This window comes from Mus musculus, chromosome 1 (genome assembly GCF_000001635.26).
Source record: "Mus musculus strain C57BL/6J chromosome 1, GRCm38.p6 C57BL/6J".
Taxonomy (NCBI): Eukaryota; Metazoa; Chordata; class Mammalia; order Rodentia; family Muridae; genus Mus; species Mus musculus.
This window is the reverse complement of record NC_000067.6, coordinates 134175761-134193366: the sequence shown is the minus strand read 5'-3', so window position 1 is coordinate 134193366 and position 17606 is coordinate 134175761. Positions and strand designations below refer to the sequence as shown.

General features: G+C 49.9%; 1 protein-coding gene and 1 long non-coding RNA gene across 4 annotated transcripts; one reads left to right on the top strand and one right to left on the bottom strand.

Annotated features, from left to right (window-relative positions):
* Window positions 1–3335: 3335 nt before the first annotated feature.
* Chil1 (chitinase-like 1) lies at window positions 3336–11211 on the bottom strand. 3 transcript variants are annotated; one of them, NM_001374626.1, is made up of 10 exons: window positions 11092–11211; window positions 10558–10587; window positions 9666–9870; window positions 9187–9243; window positions 8068–8218; window positions 6741–6862; window positions 5374–5497; window positions 4690–4872; window positions 4054–4170; window positions 3336–3886 (listed from the first exon to the last, which is right to left on the bottom strand). In NM_001374626.1, exons 1-10 carry the CDS (start codon window positions 11108–11110, stop codon window positions 3755–3757), a joined length of 1140 nt encoding a protein of 379 aa, NP_001361555.1. In that variant the 5' UTR covers window positions 11111–11211; the 3' UTR covers window positions 3336–3754. The 3 variants fall into 3 exon arrangements, with proteins under 3 accessions (NP_001361555.1, NP_031721.2, XP_006529175.1); NM_007695.3 differs by lacking the exon at window positions 11092–11211 and adding an exon at window positions 10815–10963; XM_006529112.4 differs by lacking the exon at window positions 11092–11211 and adding an exon at window positions 10815–10900 and having other exon boundaries at window positions 9666–10134.
* Window positions 11212–11276: 65 nt separating this feature from the next.
* Gm46158 lies at window positions 11277–16134 on the top strand. Its single transcript, XR_001779452.2, has 2 exons — window positions 11277–11531; window positions 15813–16134. It is a non-coding gene; the product is annotated as a predicted gene, 46158 (long non-coding RNA).
* Window positions 16135–17606: the final 1472 nt, after the last annotated feature.

Here is a 17606-nt window from a genome sequence, read left to right as displayed (position 1 = left end):
GGGTCAGGTCAGGCAGGGGGACAGGGGGGCAGGGAGCACCCAGGCCAGGAATAGCTCTGGGGGAGGAACCACAAGGGCCCCTTGAGAAGCATACTACCTTGCCATCACCCCAGCTAGACCTCACAGCCAGGGTGCCAGTGCCCAGATCAGGGAGGGCATAGAGAGATGAGCTGGCACATCGCTGGGGCTGCAGGGGCTGGGTCATGAGACCTGCCACCTGGAAAGGAAGATCAAGTCAGGTCCATAAATCGGGTCTTCTCAGGGCCCCCTTGGGCCTGAGTCTCCTTGGAATAGAGCGTAGAATTAAGAATGCTTGAAGCAGTCTTCCCTGTGAGCACTGCCCCCTTGGCCTTCGCTGTCTCTCTTGGTCCCCACAGTCTCTGGGGATTCCCACTTGTGCTGTGTGAGGCTAAGGACCCCACAGAGGTGAGAATTGAGATGCTGGAGGTGAGGCTGGCCTGAGGCAGGTGCTCCAGCATGAGTCCTGGGAAAGGGGACTGTGGTGATCAGTCTTCAGCTGTTGTGACATCGCACCATAGGTTCTGTGAATTATAAACAAAAGAGGTGATCTTTCTCAAGGCTCTAGAGGTTGAGAAGTCGAAGATCATGCCCACTGCACCCCCTAAAGAGCTTTGTGGTGATTGGGATGTGGAATACAGAGAATGGGCAAGCCAGACAGAGGAAAATGGATGAAACACATGCTTTCTATCCAGTTCCCACTCTGGAGATAGCTAACCCACTTCCACAATGATATTAACCAATTCACAAGGGAAGTGTCCTATGGCCTAAAAACTTTTTAAAAGCCCCCCATCTTAATACTGTTAGTGACAATTAGAGGAATTTTAGAGGGAACATTCAAGCCAGGACCAAAAATGTCCTCAGGTTTCTGTTTCTGTGGGAAGGCTGGAAACTTGTTTACACTTATCCCCAGGCTTCAGCTTCCCTCCACCTACTGAGAACCCTCATGTCAGAGTGTAAGACAGGCAGGCCTGAATCTCCTGGCCTCTTAAAACGGGGACCTAGGCCCAGACTCTGCTAGTGTGGGAAGCAGGGCAGGTTCAGACAAATTCCTACTCACTGATTCATTTAGTCAAGATGTTAAGATTGGTAATAATTTGAAATCCAGAAAATACCATGTGTCAGGGAGGAGGAGGAGCAGTCAAATTTTTCTCTGTGGGTGTGAGTGTGGCTCAGAGAAATGACTTTGGGAAAAAAACGAGGCAGGGAGTTGGTGGTGCCTGATCAGTGGCTCTGAGCGTCCACCCTCTGGACTCCCAGGACACAGGATGAGACTGTTGACAGAGGCATCACTTGTAGCAGCAGCACAAGACTCGGGGAAATGGCTGTTTCTGAACAGCGGGTGGATAAACAACTGGAGCGTTCATGTTGTTCTGAAGCAGAAGCAAGATGACAGTGAGGAGCCACGGCTGATCTCACAGAGCAAGGGCCAAATCACAGAAACCCGATGAGATTCCTGTCCTTGAAGTCCAAATGCAGAGCCACCAGAATTCACATCTTCGAAGTGCATCCAGAGGTGGCAAGTCAAATAGAAGGACGGAGAGGCCAAGGGTATCCTAAAATGACAGCCTCCGGGTGAGGGGGCAGGATGGTTGTTACTATAGAGGTTCCAAAGTCGCATTGAGGTTTCCCCTTCAATACACAGAAACTCTTCAAACTAGACCAATATCCCTCACACGCTCTTAAGCAGAGATGCTGTGCCTCACAGTTCAGGAACAAATGGGCATGTAATTTACTTAAGGGCTGTCAACAGTATTCCGGCTCTCGCCTTTCCTGAGGACAGGAACACAGCAGTGTAGGTGCCTCTCAACCCCAACTGTCTCTGTGAGGTGTTAGTGGAGGTCCTAAGGAGCCTGTGTCCAAGTCTGCTTGGGTGTCCATGTCCTCTGTGAGGTGACTCAGAGTTGTGCTGGGTAGGGAGAACCGATCTCCAACCTGGCTTCTGACTCTGCAGCTATAAGCGAATGTGACTAACTCGGCAGGAGCCTGAGTCAGCCAAGAGAACCTGTCCCAAACTGGGAGAAGGGGGGCCTCAAGGGACAGGGACACTTCCTAGGAGAGCTCACAGACCTGGGGTTTTAAAGACCTTGTGTAGTAGGGTGAACAGTGGGCAGAAGCTAGAGCTGCTTGGCCCACCAATCAGCAAGAAATGCCAGGTAACCTCTACCCCTAAGAACCTGGCCAAGCACCTTGCCTTTAGCAGAGTGGCAACCTTGGAATCAGCTACATGTGCCTGGCTCCAGCTGGTTCAGATTTCAGGGCAGCAGATTGGCATTGGCTTCTTCCCGCCTCAAAAGCAGAGTCACCGACATCAAGCCAACTAATAGTTGACCCAAGTCAGATAACCAAACATCAGGGGACCACAGATAAGATCCCAATTGCTTTAGAATACATCTTATCCAGGCTCCCTCAATAAAGCCAAGTTTCAGCTCCTGGAAATTCACAGGACCCTGGTGGGAGTGTCTCCTCCACACAAAGACTGGAAAAATGGCTGCCCGTCTGGGCCAATACGATTTCATCTTCCTCCCTTACTGTCCCAGGCCAGCCTGGGCAGGGAAGCTTTGATAACTTTATGAGCTGAGAGAAGAGTGTGAAGGGGAGTGGGCACAGGGACAGCACTGGACTCTAGACAGTTCTCAGGCCAGCAGTTGGGTTGACGGCCTCTAAGATAACAAGGTATGGACCGCTCAGGAGTATGGGGCTAAAGGCCAGCTCTCAAGGGTTTGGAGACCCCGGCAGTGAATAGCATGAAAAGGCACTGCATTCCTTTCTGTCCCTAATGTTCTGGGTTCCTGGGCTTCCTAACCTGTCCTGTGGCCATCTCCCACTACCCTTTAAGGTCGCGCTTCTCAACCTTCCCAATGCTGTGACCCTTTAATACAGCTCCTCATGTTGTGATGACCCCAACCAGAAAATTATATTGTTGCTCCTTTATAACTGTAATTTTACTACTGTTATGAATCATAATGTAAATATCTGATATGCCACCCCCAAAGGGGTCAAGACCTACATTCTGAAGACCACTGTTCTAAAGGGTCAGAGGGTTAAACGTCTTCTTTCCAGGCCCTGCAACAGTCTCTTTCCATAAGGTACTTAATTTGGACGTCTGCTGTCAGCCGTGCTTAGGTAAAGCCTATACTTTCCCCCAACCCTAGGATCCCACCTCTCATTAAGGCTTCTTAGGGCCCAGGATTTTGCATCAAGACCTCAATTCTGTCAGCTCTGATTCCCAAGTCTCAGAGAAAGAAATCCAGAAAAGATAGGTGAGTGCCATGGTCCCACGTACCCATAGAGACGGCCGCAATTATAGCACACCGTTAGGTTCTGGCGCTTTATTGAACAGCTGTGGAATTAGGGAAAGGGAAGTGGGACGATTAAGTTCCTAAGGGAAGGATTCAAGTTGGGCTTTGCAGAGGGTATAATTAGTATGGTCCCTCAATCCTGTAAGATATTTGCCTACTTGATCCAAGTGGTGTCCTTTGGTCAGGCTGGGTAAAGGGAGGTTAGAGTCTGAGAATTTGCATTCCTTAACAGGGTTGTGTATCTGCTCACACTGTGACTCTCACAACCCCACCATCGTCCTACCCTAGTTCCCTGTTCTCCATAGCTGAGCCTGCTGTGGCCCCTTACACAGGTGCCAAGGGAAGGAGAAACTGAGGCTCAGTTGGGGGACTTAACATTGCAAGAGATTAAACTCCTGGCCAGAGAGTGGGGGTACCATATGGGAAAGGGGGAGCTAAGCCAGGGCATCCTTGATGGCGTTGGTGAGCGGGAAGAATTCCTTCGGCTGACAGGTGCCCTGGAAATCATCCAAATCCAGTGCCCACACCATGGCTCCTGCCAGCTTCTTCTCCTTCAGGAACCCAACCTGGTGGAGGAGATGAGGTGAGGGGTTGGGAAACTGTGCTCTGGGGCCCTTCCCAGACGGTCCCAAGCACCCAAGCTCAGCCCTCCCGGCAGGAGACCAACTCCTGCTGCTTGGAACAAAACAGCCTCTCCTTCTTTGTTCCGGGGTGTGGCTTCTGAGAAACCTACCTTGTTTTTGACACTCTCCTTGTCCTCATACCCCACCCACTGGTTGCCCTTGGTAGCGAAGGGAACCTTCTCGTTGGAGAGTCGATGTACTTCAGCTCCTTTGAGGAAGTCGCATATCTGAAAGAACCGAGTAGGGTGGTGTGGGAGGCTTGTCAGGCCGGTAGAAGTCATCCTTCAGCCTGTAGCCTCCCTCTCCTGAGGCTCCAGGCTGCTGGCTTCATGCAAATTTATGCAAAACAGATGCAAATATCTCAGAGTTCAGCTGCTATTGCCCAAGGGCTTTAGAGATCTGATAGCCTCCTCCATCTTAAACAGGGACTTGAAGAAGGCGAGCAGACACCCAGGGCTGGCCCCAGACCACTGGGAGCGGCAGAGGCGGAGATGAAATGTCCACAGAGATTCTTGACCATTGCTTTTCCTGGACTGGAATGAAGGACCTAAGGTCTGAGGCCAGAGGAATGTTCTAGGAGCTTGGTGCCCGCTGGAGGCTTTCAGGAATAAAAGGCTTAGGGTCCCTCTTTCCTTCTCCCAGGGAATGCCGGAGCAAATGAGCATGTTTTTATTCCCAAAGGAGAAAGTGTGTGCACTGAGGGCGGCCTGTCTTTCCTGGGTTAGCCTGTGAAGCAACATCATTACCTCGTAGTAGGCCAGGGTCCCTGCCTCCTTGGTGAACCGGCCTGGTAATCCTTCCCCTGAGATTGGAGCTCCCAACTGATTTTCAGAAGATGCCAGAGTGAAGCTCTTCCCAAAGGTGGGGATGCCCATCAGTAGCTTGCTGGCCTGGGCTCCCAGACGTATCATGTACTGCACGGCATAGTTCTGGGGTAGGGCAGAGACAGCAGGGACAGTTAGCTGGGCCGGGTGGTGAGCACATAGGTTGTACCACTAATCCTGCTGAGACAGATGCAGCGAAGACAGTTACGTGGTGCAACTGGGAATCCCCATCCCTCAGGGAACTGATAATGCCAGTTAAAAATGACTTTCAAAGGTTTGTTCTTGAAAAGCTCCTTGCAGGCACAAGAAAAGATTATTAATGTGTGGCAGACAGAAATTGGCTGGCTGGCTCAGGCTGCACAGTGAGTAAAGGACAGGCTAAAGCTAAGCTCCTGCCTCTTAAGTCCCCAGCCTCTCTCCATTCTGCACCACCCTATACTTGGTCTACACTGTCAGGCTTTCCTCAGTTTCCCCATCTGTGAAATGTCTTTCCTAACCTATCTTGCAAAAAAAAAAAATGCATTGAAAGAGAAAAGAGAGGCTTTGTGTGCTCTGGCAGGTGGTAGGGCTCTGTGACTTCCTCCCACATTCCTTCCAGGAACCTACCACATTGCTGTATCTGTCAAACCTAGTGTCCTTCTGGCCTTGGAAGAGGGGGCTGTGATGGCCTGTGATTTGGCGCCAGACTCCATGGAAATCGTAGGTCATGAGATTGATAAAATCCAGGTGTCTGAGAAAAAGGAGTTGAAGATGAGGTGGGATATTGAAGATGTTCTTGGCTTCAAGCCATGGCCCAGTAGGATGTGGGACACAGGCACCAGAAGCCCAGTAGCTTCAGAGACAGCTGTCCTAAGCACTGGTCCACTTCTCTTGAGCATACCCAGGTTGTGGTGCCTCAGAGTGAGAACGGACATTAATCTCCAAGGATCTCAAAACACAAACACACGTGCACACACACACATACATGCACATTCACACAGATGCACAAACACACACATGCATGTACATGCACATACACACATCTGCACACCTGCCCACACACATGCATATCCACACACATGTACAAACATGCACACCCATGAACGTATACGCACACACATGTACATGCACACTTACATGCATGCACATTCACACAGATACACAAACACACACATGCATGTACATACATACACAAACACATGCAAACACACATGCACACACAAGTGCACATATACACACACACACACACACACACACACACACACACACACAGGAACTCTCTGCTTCACATAAGCCTTCACTCCTGGCATGCTTGTTGTGGCAAAAGCCAGTTAAAAATGCCATAGACAGCCTAACATGGAAGGAGAGCCTACATCACTCATGGGGAGCGAGTGCTCAGTAGCCCTATGGAGAAAGGGCTGTTAGGCTTAAGGCAGTTGTATGAGCTTTGGAGATTCAGAATAAATGGATATAACACCTCCTTTCTACCCAGCAGTTAAAGCACCAGACTTAATATACCCCTAAGATTCTAAAGGAGATTTCATATCCTTGGTCCTTGCTCCTGGGTTTCCCATGCCTTGCCTGTGCCCTTGGAACAGATGCTGTGTAGCTGTTGGCAGTTCAAACTCATGTGGAAGGAGAAGGGTACTGGGTGATGGGAAAGGGGACTGCTTCCCTCTGCATTCTGATGCATGATGTTTTCTCACTGTGGGTTGCCTCTCCCACGTCTAGCACTCTGCTTAGCATAGGGAGAGCACCTTGGAGTGGCAGATGCACCATATAATTCTTTCTACTACTCCTTCCAAACCAATATCATTCCAAGCAAAAAAGGAAGTAAAGTCTCATTGTGGCCCACTTAACAGATGGGAAACTAAGTCACAGAGAGTTGCCAAAGTGCATATATCAATGTTTTGGAACTCCTAAGTCTTCATGGGATGAGAGGGCAGGGTGGGAAAAGGTATTGCCTGACAAGCTTCTGAGGGCAGGGGACTCACTGGGCTATCTGGGCGATGTCATAGCCAGTGTCAATGGCCACCTTTCCTGCTGACAAAGCTGCGCTGAGCAGGAGTTTCTCTCTGCCTGGCTGGACCTCCTTTGTGAATTCCGCATTCAGTTCCTGGTTGAGAGGGAAGCAGGAAGCAAAAGAGAGAGGTTTATGTGTGAAGACCAAGGTCCTGGGCACCTTGCTGACCTTCCCCACCTGCTCTAATCACTGTCCTGCTTGGAGTTCAGACACAGAGAGTGGTCTGCCACAGTCCCCTCCTCAGGTAACCTCATGCTTTTACTAAAATATCACTGGAGAGCTGGGGAAATAGCTTAGTCTATAAAGTACAAGGACCCAAGTTTGGTCCCCAGAACCCACACAAAAAGAATAAAATGCCAGGTACAGTGCTGTGTGCTTGTAGCCTCAGTACTGGGGAAGCAGAGACAGGCAAGTCCCTGGGGCTTCCAGCCAGCCAGCCTAGTCTATTTGGTAAGTTCTAGGCCAATGAGAACCCTTATCTCAAAAGAACAAAACAAGATGGGCAGTCTCCAAGGAATGACAACTGTGGTTGGCCTTTACAAATATTTTATACATATACGCATGCCCCTGTGCGCATGCACACTCAACCCCCACTCACACTCAAACATGCACATATATGCACAATATGGTTTGGACCAACATCATTTTTTTTTTTTTTTTTTTTTTTGGTTTTTCGAGACAGGGTTTCTCTGTAATAGCCCTGGCTGTCCTGGAACTCACTTTGTAGACCAGGCTGGCCTCGAATTCAGAAATCTGCCTGCCTCTGCCTCCCGAGTGCTGGGACTAAAGGCTTGCGCCACCACGCCCTACGACCAACATCATTCTTAAACCCAGTGCACACCCATTAGCAAGCACTTAACGACTCCCTGTCCTGGAGAGGCCATCATATGGTGGGCAATAATCTTGGAGGACACATGTCTCTCAGTCTGCATTTTTTTTACGTGAAATTACAAGGTCAAAGAGATTCACCATGGTACTGTAGACAGTCTGTTTACACCATCTCTCTGCCTCTAAATACTGGAGGTGCTTAGACCCCTTCCCCAGATTGAGCTATTGACATGTTGGGTAGCCGGTAGCATCAGTTGGAGAGCTGGACAGTAGACAGACAATGGACATCGCACTGAATGGTCGCCCTGCCCAGCCACTGGCTCTGACCTCTTAGGGCTCTGCCCCCACCACCTACAGTGGTTATGACGAGTGCTGAAGCCCTCATGCTCATTTCTGGGAGGTTCTTGGAGGAAGAGAACTTCACTAGCCATGTGCTAGTTCCCCTCCCACCTTTGCCCAGTGCCAAGCACCTTGATCAGGGTGGAGAAATACTGCTTGTCTCTTAAGCGAGGGTAGAGCCAGGCGAGATCCAGCCCATCAAAGCCATAAGAACGCAGGAACGGGGCTACCGACCGGACGAAAGCAGTGCGTCTCTCAGTGTTGGAGGCAATCTCGGAAAATCTAGAATAAAATCACTGCAGAGTGAGCTTGATACCCATGTGCCAGGGACCCTGGCCCTACAATAGGATTCCCAGGGCTTGGGAGCAGGGGACCTGAACTGACAGATATAGGAGAACATCCAGTCTGGGAACTTAGAGAGGTATGTTCTTAGGGGCCAAGCATTGCTAATGTCCCAGGCCGGTCTGCTATTTTGAACAGTTCCCTGACTCACACTTCCCTGTCTGTAAAATGGGATAACTGTAAGACTTGTTGCGGTGGAGAGGAGAAAGACAAGGGAGGGTCCTGGTGGTCACCCAATCCCCTGGGAAAGGGTTCCAGCCCAGTGAGGACTCAGTCCGCAGGAGTTATTACAGCCAGTCCAACCTGTTTGCTGCTCCTAGTCTTTGACTGCTCCAAGGTGCAACTAACAGTCTCAACCCTTTCCATCTCCCATTGATTCCTTCCCACATTCCCACTCCCAGCCTTTGTGGCAGGAACTCGGAAGTTGCTCTCATGCCTGAGTTGTAGTAAGAAGAGCTTTGCAAGAGATGGGTAAACTGGTACATGCCTATAATCCCCAGCACTGGGGGGGGGGTGGTTCAAGGCAGAAGAATTGCCCAGAGTTTGAGGCTAGCCTGAACTATGAGGCAAGCCCGGCAAGTTATCAAGATATATATACATACGTACATATATATATATATATATATATATATATATATATATATATATATATAGAGAGAGAGAGAGAGAGAGAGAGAGTATATATGTAAAAGCATTGCAGAAAACAAATATCCACTTGCTGATTTTTTTTTTTTTTTTTTTTTTTTTGCTAAGTTCCTCTTCCTCTCTGGACCTGGTTTTTCAAATATGTGTAAGGCAACTAACACTGAGGCCTCGGTGCCCTGCAAGTGTGGAGCAACAGGAACCCTCAACACCAAGCCTCCTCCCTCTGCCTCTCTATTCCATCCTGCCCCAGTCATGAGTCCTACCTTTTTTCGCCAAATTTCCACCCTCCAACAGACAGGAGGGTCTTCAGGTTGGTGTTTCTGTGGAGCAGAACAACCGGGAGAGCAGGGTTGGAGTGAAGCGGCTATGACATTGGGGACCCCAGGTCTGCACACCATAGAAGAGCTCTTGCTTGAAGGGAGGGTCAGATTAAGTGCCTGTTCCTGACATTGATGTTCTAGACAGGCACAGGCTCCACGGTGGTGACTCGGAGGTTCCCCACAGTGGGAAAGCCAAGGAAGGAGAGGTAAAGGGGCCCACAGTGGTGCCATGCTCCATGGAGCTACTGTGGGGACAAGAGAGGCTCCTTCCCTGGGCCCTCAGCGATATTCTTTGTCTCCATGTTACCATCCCAACACAGCCCACCACCCACCCAGGATACCCTCCCACTGAAGCCAAGGACCTCTGGACCGGCCCAGTTCTCTGTCCCTCCTCCCCTATCTTGGTCAGCTTGTGCCCCAACCTGGTCTTCAGTTTATTCAGCTTGTCATAGTTCGACTCGTCATTCCACTCCCATGTGCTAAGCATGTTGTCGCTGCTGATGTTGGCAAAGCTGTAGATGATGTGGGTGCACAGGAAAGGTTGGATGGCGTCTGGTAAGAAGCTTCCAACGCCTTCCCGGTACTGGGACCAGCTGGTGAAGTAGCAGACCAGCTTGTACGCAGAGCCTGAAGGAGAAGTCTGAGGTAGAACGGAGTACCAGTGTGGTGTGGGGGGTGGGTCAGGGCGCGGGGACAGAGTGTTGAGCAAAATTAAAAATCTTCAAGGAAAGGAGCCGGACAGCCTCCTCTGCCTGGCACAAGCTGATGAGTGAGGGTGAAGTGTGACTCAGTCCAAGGACGGAGGACTTCCTGGAGGCAGTGGCTTCCAAAAAGGACAGAGGCCCAGTTGTGCCATCCAGTGTCAAAGATGCCCTGGCTGTAGGTCCTGCCCTACAAGGGAGAGGTAGTCTTTAATTAAAGAACGGCTTTGTGGGTCTCTTGGTGGGAGTGACCCTACCTGATTGCTGGGGCTCATTACCACAGGGGCTGAGTCTACTCTACTCGCTACTTCTAATTCCCCCTACTGTAAATGGAGTCAGTTGGTTGTGGAAAGAAACAGCAGGTCTCACTCAACCCTGTGGCTACTGATACTTGTTCTCTAGGGCACTTTGTCGAAGTCTTCACTAAATCTGAGCCTTTTAAAGTTTGTCATCGAAAAAGTTCAAGTAAACGGAAGTGGAAACCAAAGCAATATACATATACCCATCACCTTGGCTGAACAAGTATTCCCGAGCCCTGTGAGCCATAGAAGAAACGAAGAGTATTCTTTCCTACTAAGACCTCCTCCAGGAGGGAGAGGAGGTGGGTACTCACAGCTCTGGAGCAGCATCAGGACCGCAAAGCCTGTGGGGAAATCCAGGGTCAGACTTTTTTTTGGGGGGGGGGGTTGGCTGCTTTTCCTCCTGCCCCCCTCCCCAGGTCTCTCCTCCTTTCCTTCCTCCCTTTCAGGCTCTGCTCTCTACTCCCCCGCCCCTCCCCCTCCTCCAAGAAGGTAGGAGGCTGGGCCCCCTGTGCAGTAGTTCTTTGGGTAGTCTGGGCCCTTTAGCCTGAAAAATCTGCAGCTCAGAGACCTGTCAGTGCCGCCCTCATGCCCATCCTGGCTTCAGTAGAGGTGTGCATGATGGCTTCTCCTAGTACCCAGCTTCCTAGTCAGGGCCTCTTCCTTAGGCTCCACATCTCCTTCTTATACCCATCCCATCTCACTCACTCCCCCGCCCCCCAAACTGCCCTCCTTACAGGAACTGTGTGTGTGTAAACCCAATTGCTGGCCAGTGGAGGCGGGGAGTCACCTGAGGAGGATTGAGAAACCCTGGAGTTTTGAAAGCCTTGGGGCAAGTCTTGCAGTACCTGCCAGCTGAAGGGTCATGGGGGTGATAACCTGGGTGGGACAGTCACATCTCCAAACCCTTCCTGTGATTTCTTCCCTTCCTACGTCTTGCTTCTTGCCAGTAGTCTCCCAGCTTTCCTGGCAGCTCCGGCTCTCTGTCCAGGCTGGAGCAGGCACAATTGGGTTATGTAAGCCATGCACCCAAACAAGGCCACCATTATACTGCTTGGCTTCCCCCTCAGATTTCTTTCTGTCTCTTGGCTGTTTCCAGAGGCTAGGTAAGGACCAGAGAGCCTTGGGGAGTGGAGAGGGGAGTCCCAAATCCCTCCTTTTAGCAGTTGCTGATTATTGAATCTGGGAAATTGGGACGGGAGAGAGAAATTCAGAAGAAGGCTCTGAGCGGGGAGGCTGTCTCCCCCTCATTTGCGTGCCAGTGTGGAGGATTGAGAAAGGCCCCGAGGTAAGCTGGAGACTGTGGTGATGTGACTCAGAATAAAAACGGGGGCAGTAATGGCCAGAGGTGGACTCTCCTGGAAGCCGGCAACAAGTTCTCAGATCAATATTGCCTCTTCTCTTAGTGATGCTTTGGGATCCCAAACCCAGTGAGGCATCCCACTGGAAACCCTACAGTGGCTTCCAGGGGCTCTTAGTGGGGAAAGGGGGAGTCAGGTGTGAGAAGTGCTCAGCCCTGTGGGGCCTGGCTTCCGCCCTCTGAGCTAACATTTCCATTGTTTTTCTAAGACAAGCCTCATGAAGTAGCTCAGGCAGACCTCAGACTTCCAGCCCTCCTGCTTTCTTCTCCTAAGTGCTGGGATTACTGGTGTCCACTACCATGTTCACTTAAACAACAGCAACAAACAAACAAACAAACAAAAGCCCTCCAAAGACCTAATGACTACAACAACGAAAAACCCACTGGACTTAGAAACTGTGTCCTCTGGTCCCTGCTTATTCATTCTCTCTGTCTCTCTGTCTCTCTGTCTCTCTCTGTCTCTCTCGTCTGTGTGTGTGTGTGTTTTGGGAGGGGGTAATTCCATCCACTGCAGCAGACTATATATATATATATATATATATATATATATATATATATATATAACACACAAGTCGTAGAAGCAGTAGACAGTGAATGAAAAGTTGAGAACTCAGGGGCCTGACTGCTGACTAGACTAGAGAGAGGGGGCTGCCTAGTCAAGTCTCTTGTTTTTATAATCCCCCCTGGTAGTAACGGTGCTACCAGTCAGCTCTTGGAGGTCCTCTGGCTCTGCCTGAATATTTATCCTCAGTAGGCAAAGAGTTTTTCCAGTGTGGGTCTTGAGCAGCTTCGGGGGCTCTCTGCATTGGTCAGCAGACTGGCAGTGGTGGCAGCAGACAGAAAAACAGCAGGTGAAATCTTCCCAACTCCAGCTCTCCTCAGGACTCCAGGACTAGGGCCTCAGCTGTACAGGTATTACAGCCCTTGTGCAAACCGTGGGCCCCTTAGCCTTTGACAGCAGCAGGCTGCATCACGCCTTGCACACAGGCCTAAGCATCAAGATTCCTCAGCTGCTGACAGAGGTTAGGGTTTCCCTTCCTGGTCTTGGGTATCTGAGACCCTTGACTCTTGCAAGCTTAGCAGCTCTTCGGAACCCTTCCCAGTGACCAGGGCCTGTAGTGTGTTCTCTGGCTCTCGACAGCCTTCCACCTCAGCTCTCTGTCTCCCCTATGTCCAGCATCCCCCCTTTTTCCTCACTGGGTGTTTTCTCACACTATTCTGCTGTCTTTTCTTCTGCTGTTAGGCGGTCCGTTGGTTGGCCACGGTGCTGCTTCTGCGGTTCTGTCTGTCCAGCCTTCTCTTCTGTTCAGCTGTAGCTCATTTCCCTCTTCTTCAGCTTGCCTGCTGCCAGCTCTCAGGGCTGCCGCTGCCTGTTGGCCACCCCATTTCTGCTGTTCTGCTGTCTTCGGCACTTTTTTTTCTTGTGCCACCAGCTCAGTCTACACTACTAAAAGCAGATAAGAAAAGAACTCCAGGCTGGTGAGATGACTCAACGGGTAAGAGCACTGACTGCTCTTCTGAAGGTCCTGAGTTCAAACCCAAGCAACCACTGGTGGCTCACAACCACCCGTAATGAGATCTGACGCCCTCTTCTGGTGCATTTGAAGTCAGCTACAGTGTACTTATGTATAATAATAAATAAATCTTTGGGCTGGAGCAAGCAGGGACTGAGCGAGCAGGGCTGACCGGAGTGAGCAGAGGTCCTAAAAAAACTCAATTCCCAACAACCACGTGAAGTCTCACAACCATCTATCTGTACAGCTACAGTGTATTCACAATAAACAAACAAACAAATAAATCTTTAAAAAAGAACTCCAAGAGAAGCTTTTTATTGAGCCTAAAGTTGCAACAACCAGCGCTAACATGGCAGGATGTTTCTCAGCCAAGTCACAGAGCCTGACCAGCCATACAGATAGGCACAGAAGGAGCATTTGGACCAATCACAGCACACCTCACATGCAATGGGGATTTGTGGTTTCACTAAAAACATTTACTCCTTCAGATAGGCCAGGAGAGGATGCGCTCCCTTCTGGATGAGGTGAAGACGGTTGACGGGTCAACTCGGTTTCCCAAGGTTAACAAGGTTTGAAACAGCTCTGGCTGACCCTGGGCCTTCAGGAGTCCAAACAATCAACTTTGATCAACTTGCGCTTTTATCAAGGAGCCTAGAAAGAATCCAGAACGGCGTAAGGGTCGACTAGCTCTCTTGTTTGTTCATGTATTTGTTTGTTTGGGTAGGCTTTTACTGTGTGGCCCTGGCTGTCCTGGAACTTACTATGTAGACCAGGCTGGCCTTCAACTCACAGAGACTCTCCTGTCTTTGCTTCCGGAGAGCTGGGGCTAAAGACACACATTACCGCTCTCCTCCTGGCTGGCTGGTTTTCAGACTGACAGTCTTTTTGTATCAAGGGGAAACCCAACAGCTGCTAATTAGGGAGTCATAAATGCTCTTTCCCTTAATATCTGTGCTTATTTACAAGAGAATTAACATTAGGAGGAGTACTTACAATAAGGATTAATCACTAACACAATAAGTGATTTTAAGATTATTAAAGGTGCTTTAACAGTACTTAACATTTGCCCAGCACCCCAGGGAGAGGTAGGCCCCCCTATCTGTCTTAGTCAGATGTTATCCAGGATAGAGTCTCAGCCTTCCCCTGGAGGGTTCGCTCAACTACCCTCCCCCACCCAAAACCTTCTCAGCCTACGCCATAAGATAACCAGACAAGCACGAACCAGGCCTGAATTAGACTGTGGGTGGCAAAGCTCCCTGCAGGGTTCTTTAAGGTCCCAGGCTTTTTTGAACCAAAGACGATTGACGGCAACAGTAGCCATCGAGATGAGTCTCCTGTTTGAGGCTCGATGAGGAAGACTTCCTCCCATTTCTGATGAAGATAGTATGGAGTAGGCCAACCAGAAGTAGCTCCACAGGGCACAGAACATGAGGAAAAAGCTGCCTGCTTTCATCTTTTCCATTGTTAGAAAGTCTTTCAGGGGTTCCAATTGCCATAAGCCCTTTGGTCCTGTGAGCTCTTAAGCTCACTTTATTAATTCCACAAACTCTGTATGAAGGTAACATTGTCACAGTCCCTCCCCGGGAAGGCCACCTCAGCAGCATTTAATTTATATGAAGGGAACATTGTCACAGTCCCTCCCGGGGTAGGGGGAAGGCACCTCTGCAGCACTTACTAGCTAGGGGTCCCATGGCTTACCACCACCTACCTCATCTCACACCACATTCCATTTGGTATATTCCTCCCAGCATCTTCTTTCAGAACTTTGTGCTTACCTTTCTTCCACCACAAGGCCTTTGCATATACCATGTTAAAAAAAAAACACGAAAGGCTCGAAAGGTTCGAGAGTTTATGATATAGCCAGCAGCCACAGTCTCTTGGACTCTATGTTTGAAATTGTTCCAGTTTCTTTTTTTTGAAGCTCTAACAAACACCATGACTAGAAGCAATTTAGGGTTAGATTTATCTCAGCTTCCATCATTGAGGGAAGTCAGGGAAGGAATTCCACCAGGAACTTGAAGCAAAATGGAAATGACATTGAGGAATGTTGGTTGTTGGCTAATTGGCCTGCGCTTGCTGCCGCTCTTGCTACAGCCCAGAGCCACCTTCCCAGAACTCCTGCTCACAGACCCGCCTATGTCCATGAACAATGGAGATATCCCGTACAGTCACACCCATGGGCCTCAGCGAGACTCTCTTCTCAGGTATTGGTAGGCTGTGTCAAGTTGACATTTAATTAGGACAATGATAGAGTGCTTTTTATCACTCAGGAACAGCAAGTGGCGTGAACTACATGTCTGAGTGAGTTCCACGGGGATTCCCAAGCCTTACGCCATGGGTTGCATCACAGCAGAAAAAAACGCCATTAGAAGAACTTAGATCTTTTAGAAAGAGCAGTAAGCACTTGACCCTGGGGAGAGACATTATCCTTGTGAAATGCACAGCAAACAGGTTGTGGCCAGCGTTAGTGAGAGGAAACCTGAAGTCGCTAGCTGTGCGAAGGGCACCGGAAGTAATGCCCAGCACTGCCCATCTTTGGCCAATCTATCCTCCTCATCCTTTTCATTTCTGCAGGCTCCTTATTTTTTCCTCATCCAGGAAAGGCGGGCTCCAGAGGGAGGGTGGAGCTCACTGGGGCCGATTGAGTACTCCGCGTCACTCTCCCTAATAATTTCTGATCTGTTCATAATTGCAGTGTGTGCCTGTGAAATTTTACGGATGTCCAAGTCCTTGGCTAGACTGTGACGTTAGTGATGCACCAGGACCTGGCCGCTCATCCTCCCGTGTACCCACTTCAGTGCCCGATGCCCCTTACTTGCTTAGCGAAGCTTGTATGGAATAGCCAGAGAAGCAGATGCGTGACTCTGAAGGGAGGCACCACTCCAAACGCTATTTTAAGTTTGGAACCTAGCGTTCTCAAATTTTTTTGTGCTGCTCATCAGTTCTTGTCACCTGTGGATGGCTGACTCAAGGGGTACCACAAAACCATAAAACCATTAAATTGCAAGACCACAAAACCGGAGTCTTGACTTGGTTTCGCTCATCAGACCTTTCTAGGCTCCCATTATCCAGCGGCTTGTCCAATCAGTGCTGACTAAGGCATGCTCGATGCCTGGCACTGCAGTAGGTGGCAGAGACAGAAAAATGAGTAGAAGCAGCCATGGTCCATTCTTATGAAGTACAGAGTCTGGCAGCAGTGATGGGTGTCAATGGGATAAAACAGATTTCTTGTTTGTTTTGACAAGACCAAAGAGGGGATCCTCTCCAGGGGGTGGGGGACTTTTTGTGGAAGGTATGGTGATCAGGGGAGGGTTCCTGAGTCTCTAGACTGAAGAGGGAAGAGACCGGAGAAAGTATTGCCTGGGCAAGAGGAAAAAACGAACGAATGGCCAAGTCCAGTGTAGGCCTGTGATCATAGCTTCTCAGGAGCTCAAGGCTAGCCTGGGCTATGCAAGTTCAAGCCCAGCCTGAATAACTTAGAGAGATCCTGTCTCAAAATAAAAAGTTAAAAGGCAGCGGGGGGGGGGGGGAGGGTAAGCGGGGGAACCTTTGCAGTAGGCGCTCTTGTCCAGCATGCAGGAGGCCAAGTGAGGAGGAGGGAAGGGGGGAGGGGAACATGTGGTAGGTGAAATGGCCAAAGCAGAGGCAGGAAGAGTCTGTCAAGAGAGTCTGAGACACAGAGAACTTGGGCAGGGCTGGAGGCACCGCTAAACTTGCGGTGGATATGGCCACTTCTCAAAGGACAAGTTCCTGGAAACCCTGGGTGGCCGCTCAGGCATAATTGCTTGGACCCCCTTTGCCTGGGGCAGTCACAGTGAATGGCCTTTTCTCACAAGCTGACTTTGTCCTCCAGGTGAGCCTCTCTCTGCCTGCAGGAGTGGATACTGATTCCTGGCTGGGAGTAGCACACGCAGGTCTGGTCAAAGGCTCTGGCAGGAACACCCACCACACCAAGGAAACGATTAGTTATGAAAATAAAAAAGCGACCAAACTTCAGAAAGACCAACTGGTTAACAGCAAAGCCAGGCTGTGGTGGGCTGGAATGGTCTCATAGGCTCTGCACCATGAAGCATGCTTTCATTTGGCAGCCCAGAGAAAAGTTGGTTTGGCCAGAGAGGCACATTTATGGGAAGTGGGGGCAAGCCTAGTATTTTGGAGTCTGGGAGCGTCAGCTTAGCGGGCTAGTTAGCTGTTTTCCTCAGCTGAGATTCTCCCCACCCACCCACAGTGGTGCTCACTGAAGGAAACCAAGTGCAGAGTGTTCCTTCTTAGGGGTCACTTCTGACTGAGATGTATTCTACACAATACTTCACCGCTTTCTGATTCAGAATCAATAAATGATATTGTTTATTTAGCTATAGCGTCTCTCCACGGGCATGAACTTTCTTTTTGAAGTGCAGGAAAGACTAGACCTGGAGCTGCCTTCAGCGAACTTTGGCTGAAGAACCGAGGCTCTATAAAGCCCTGGAACCTCACAATGCTTTTGTGG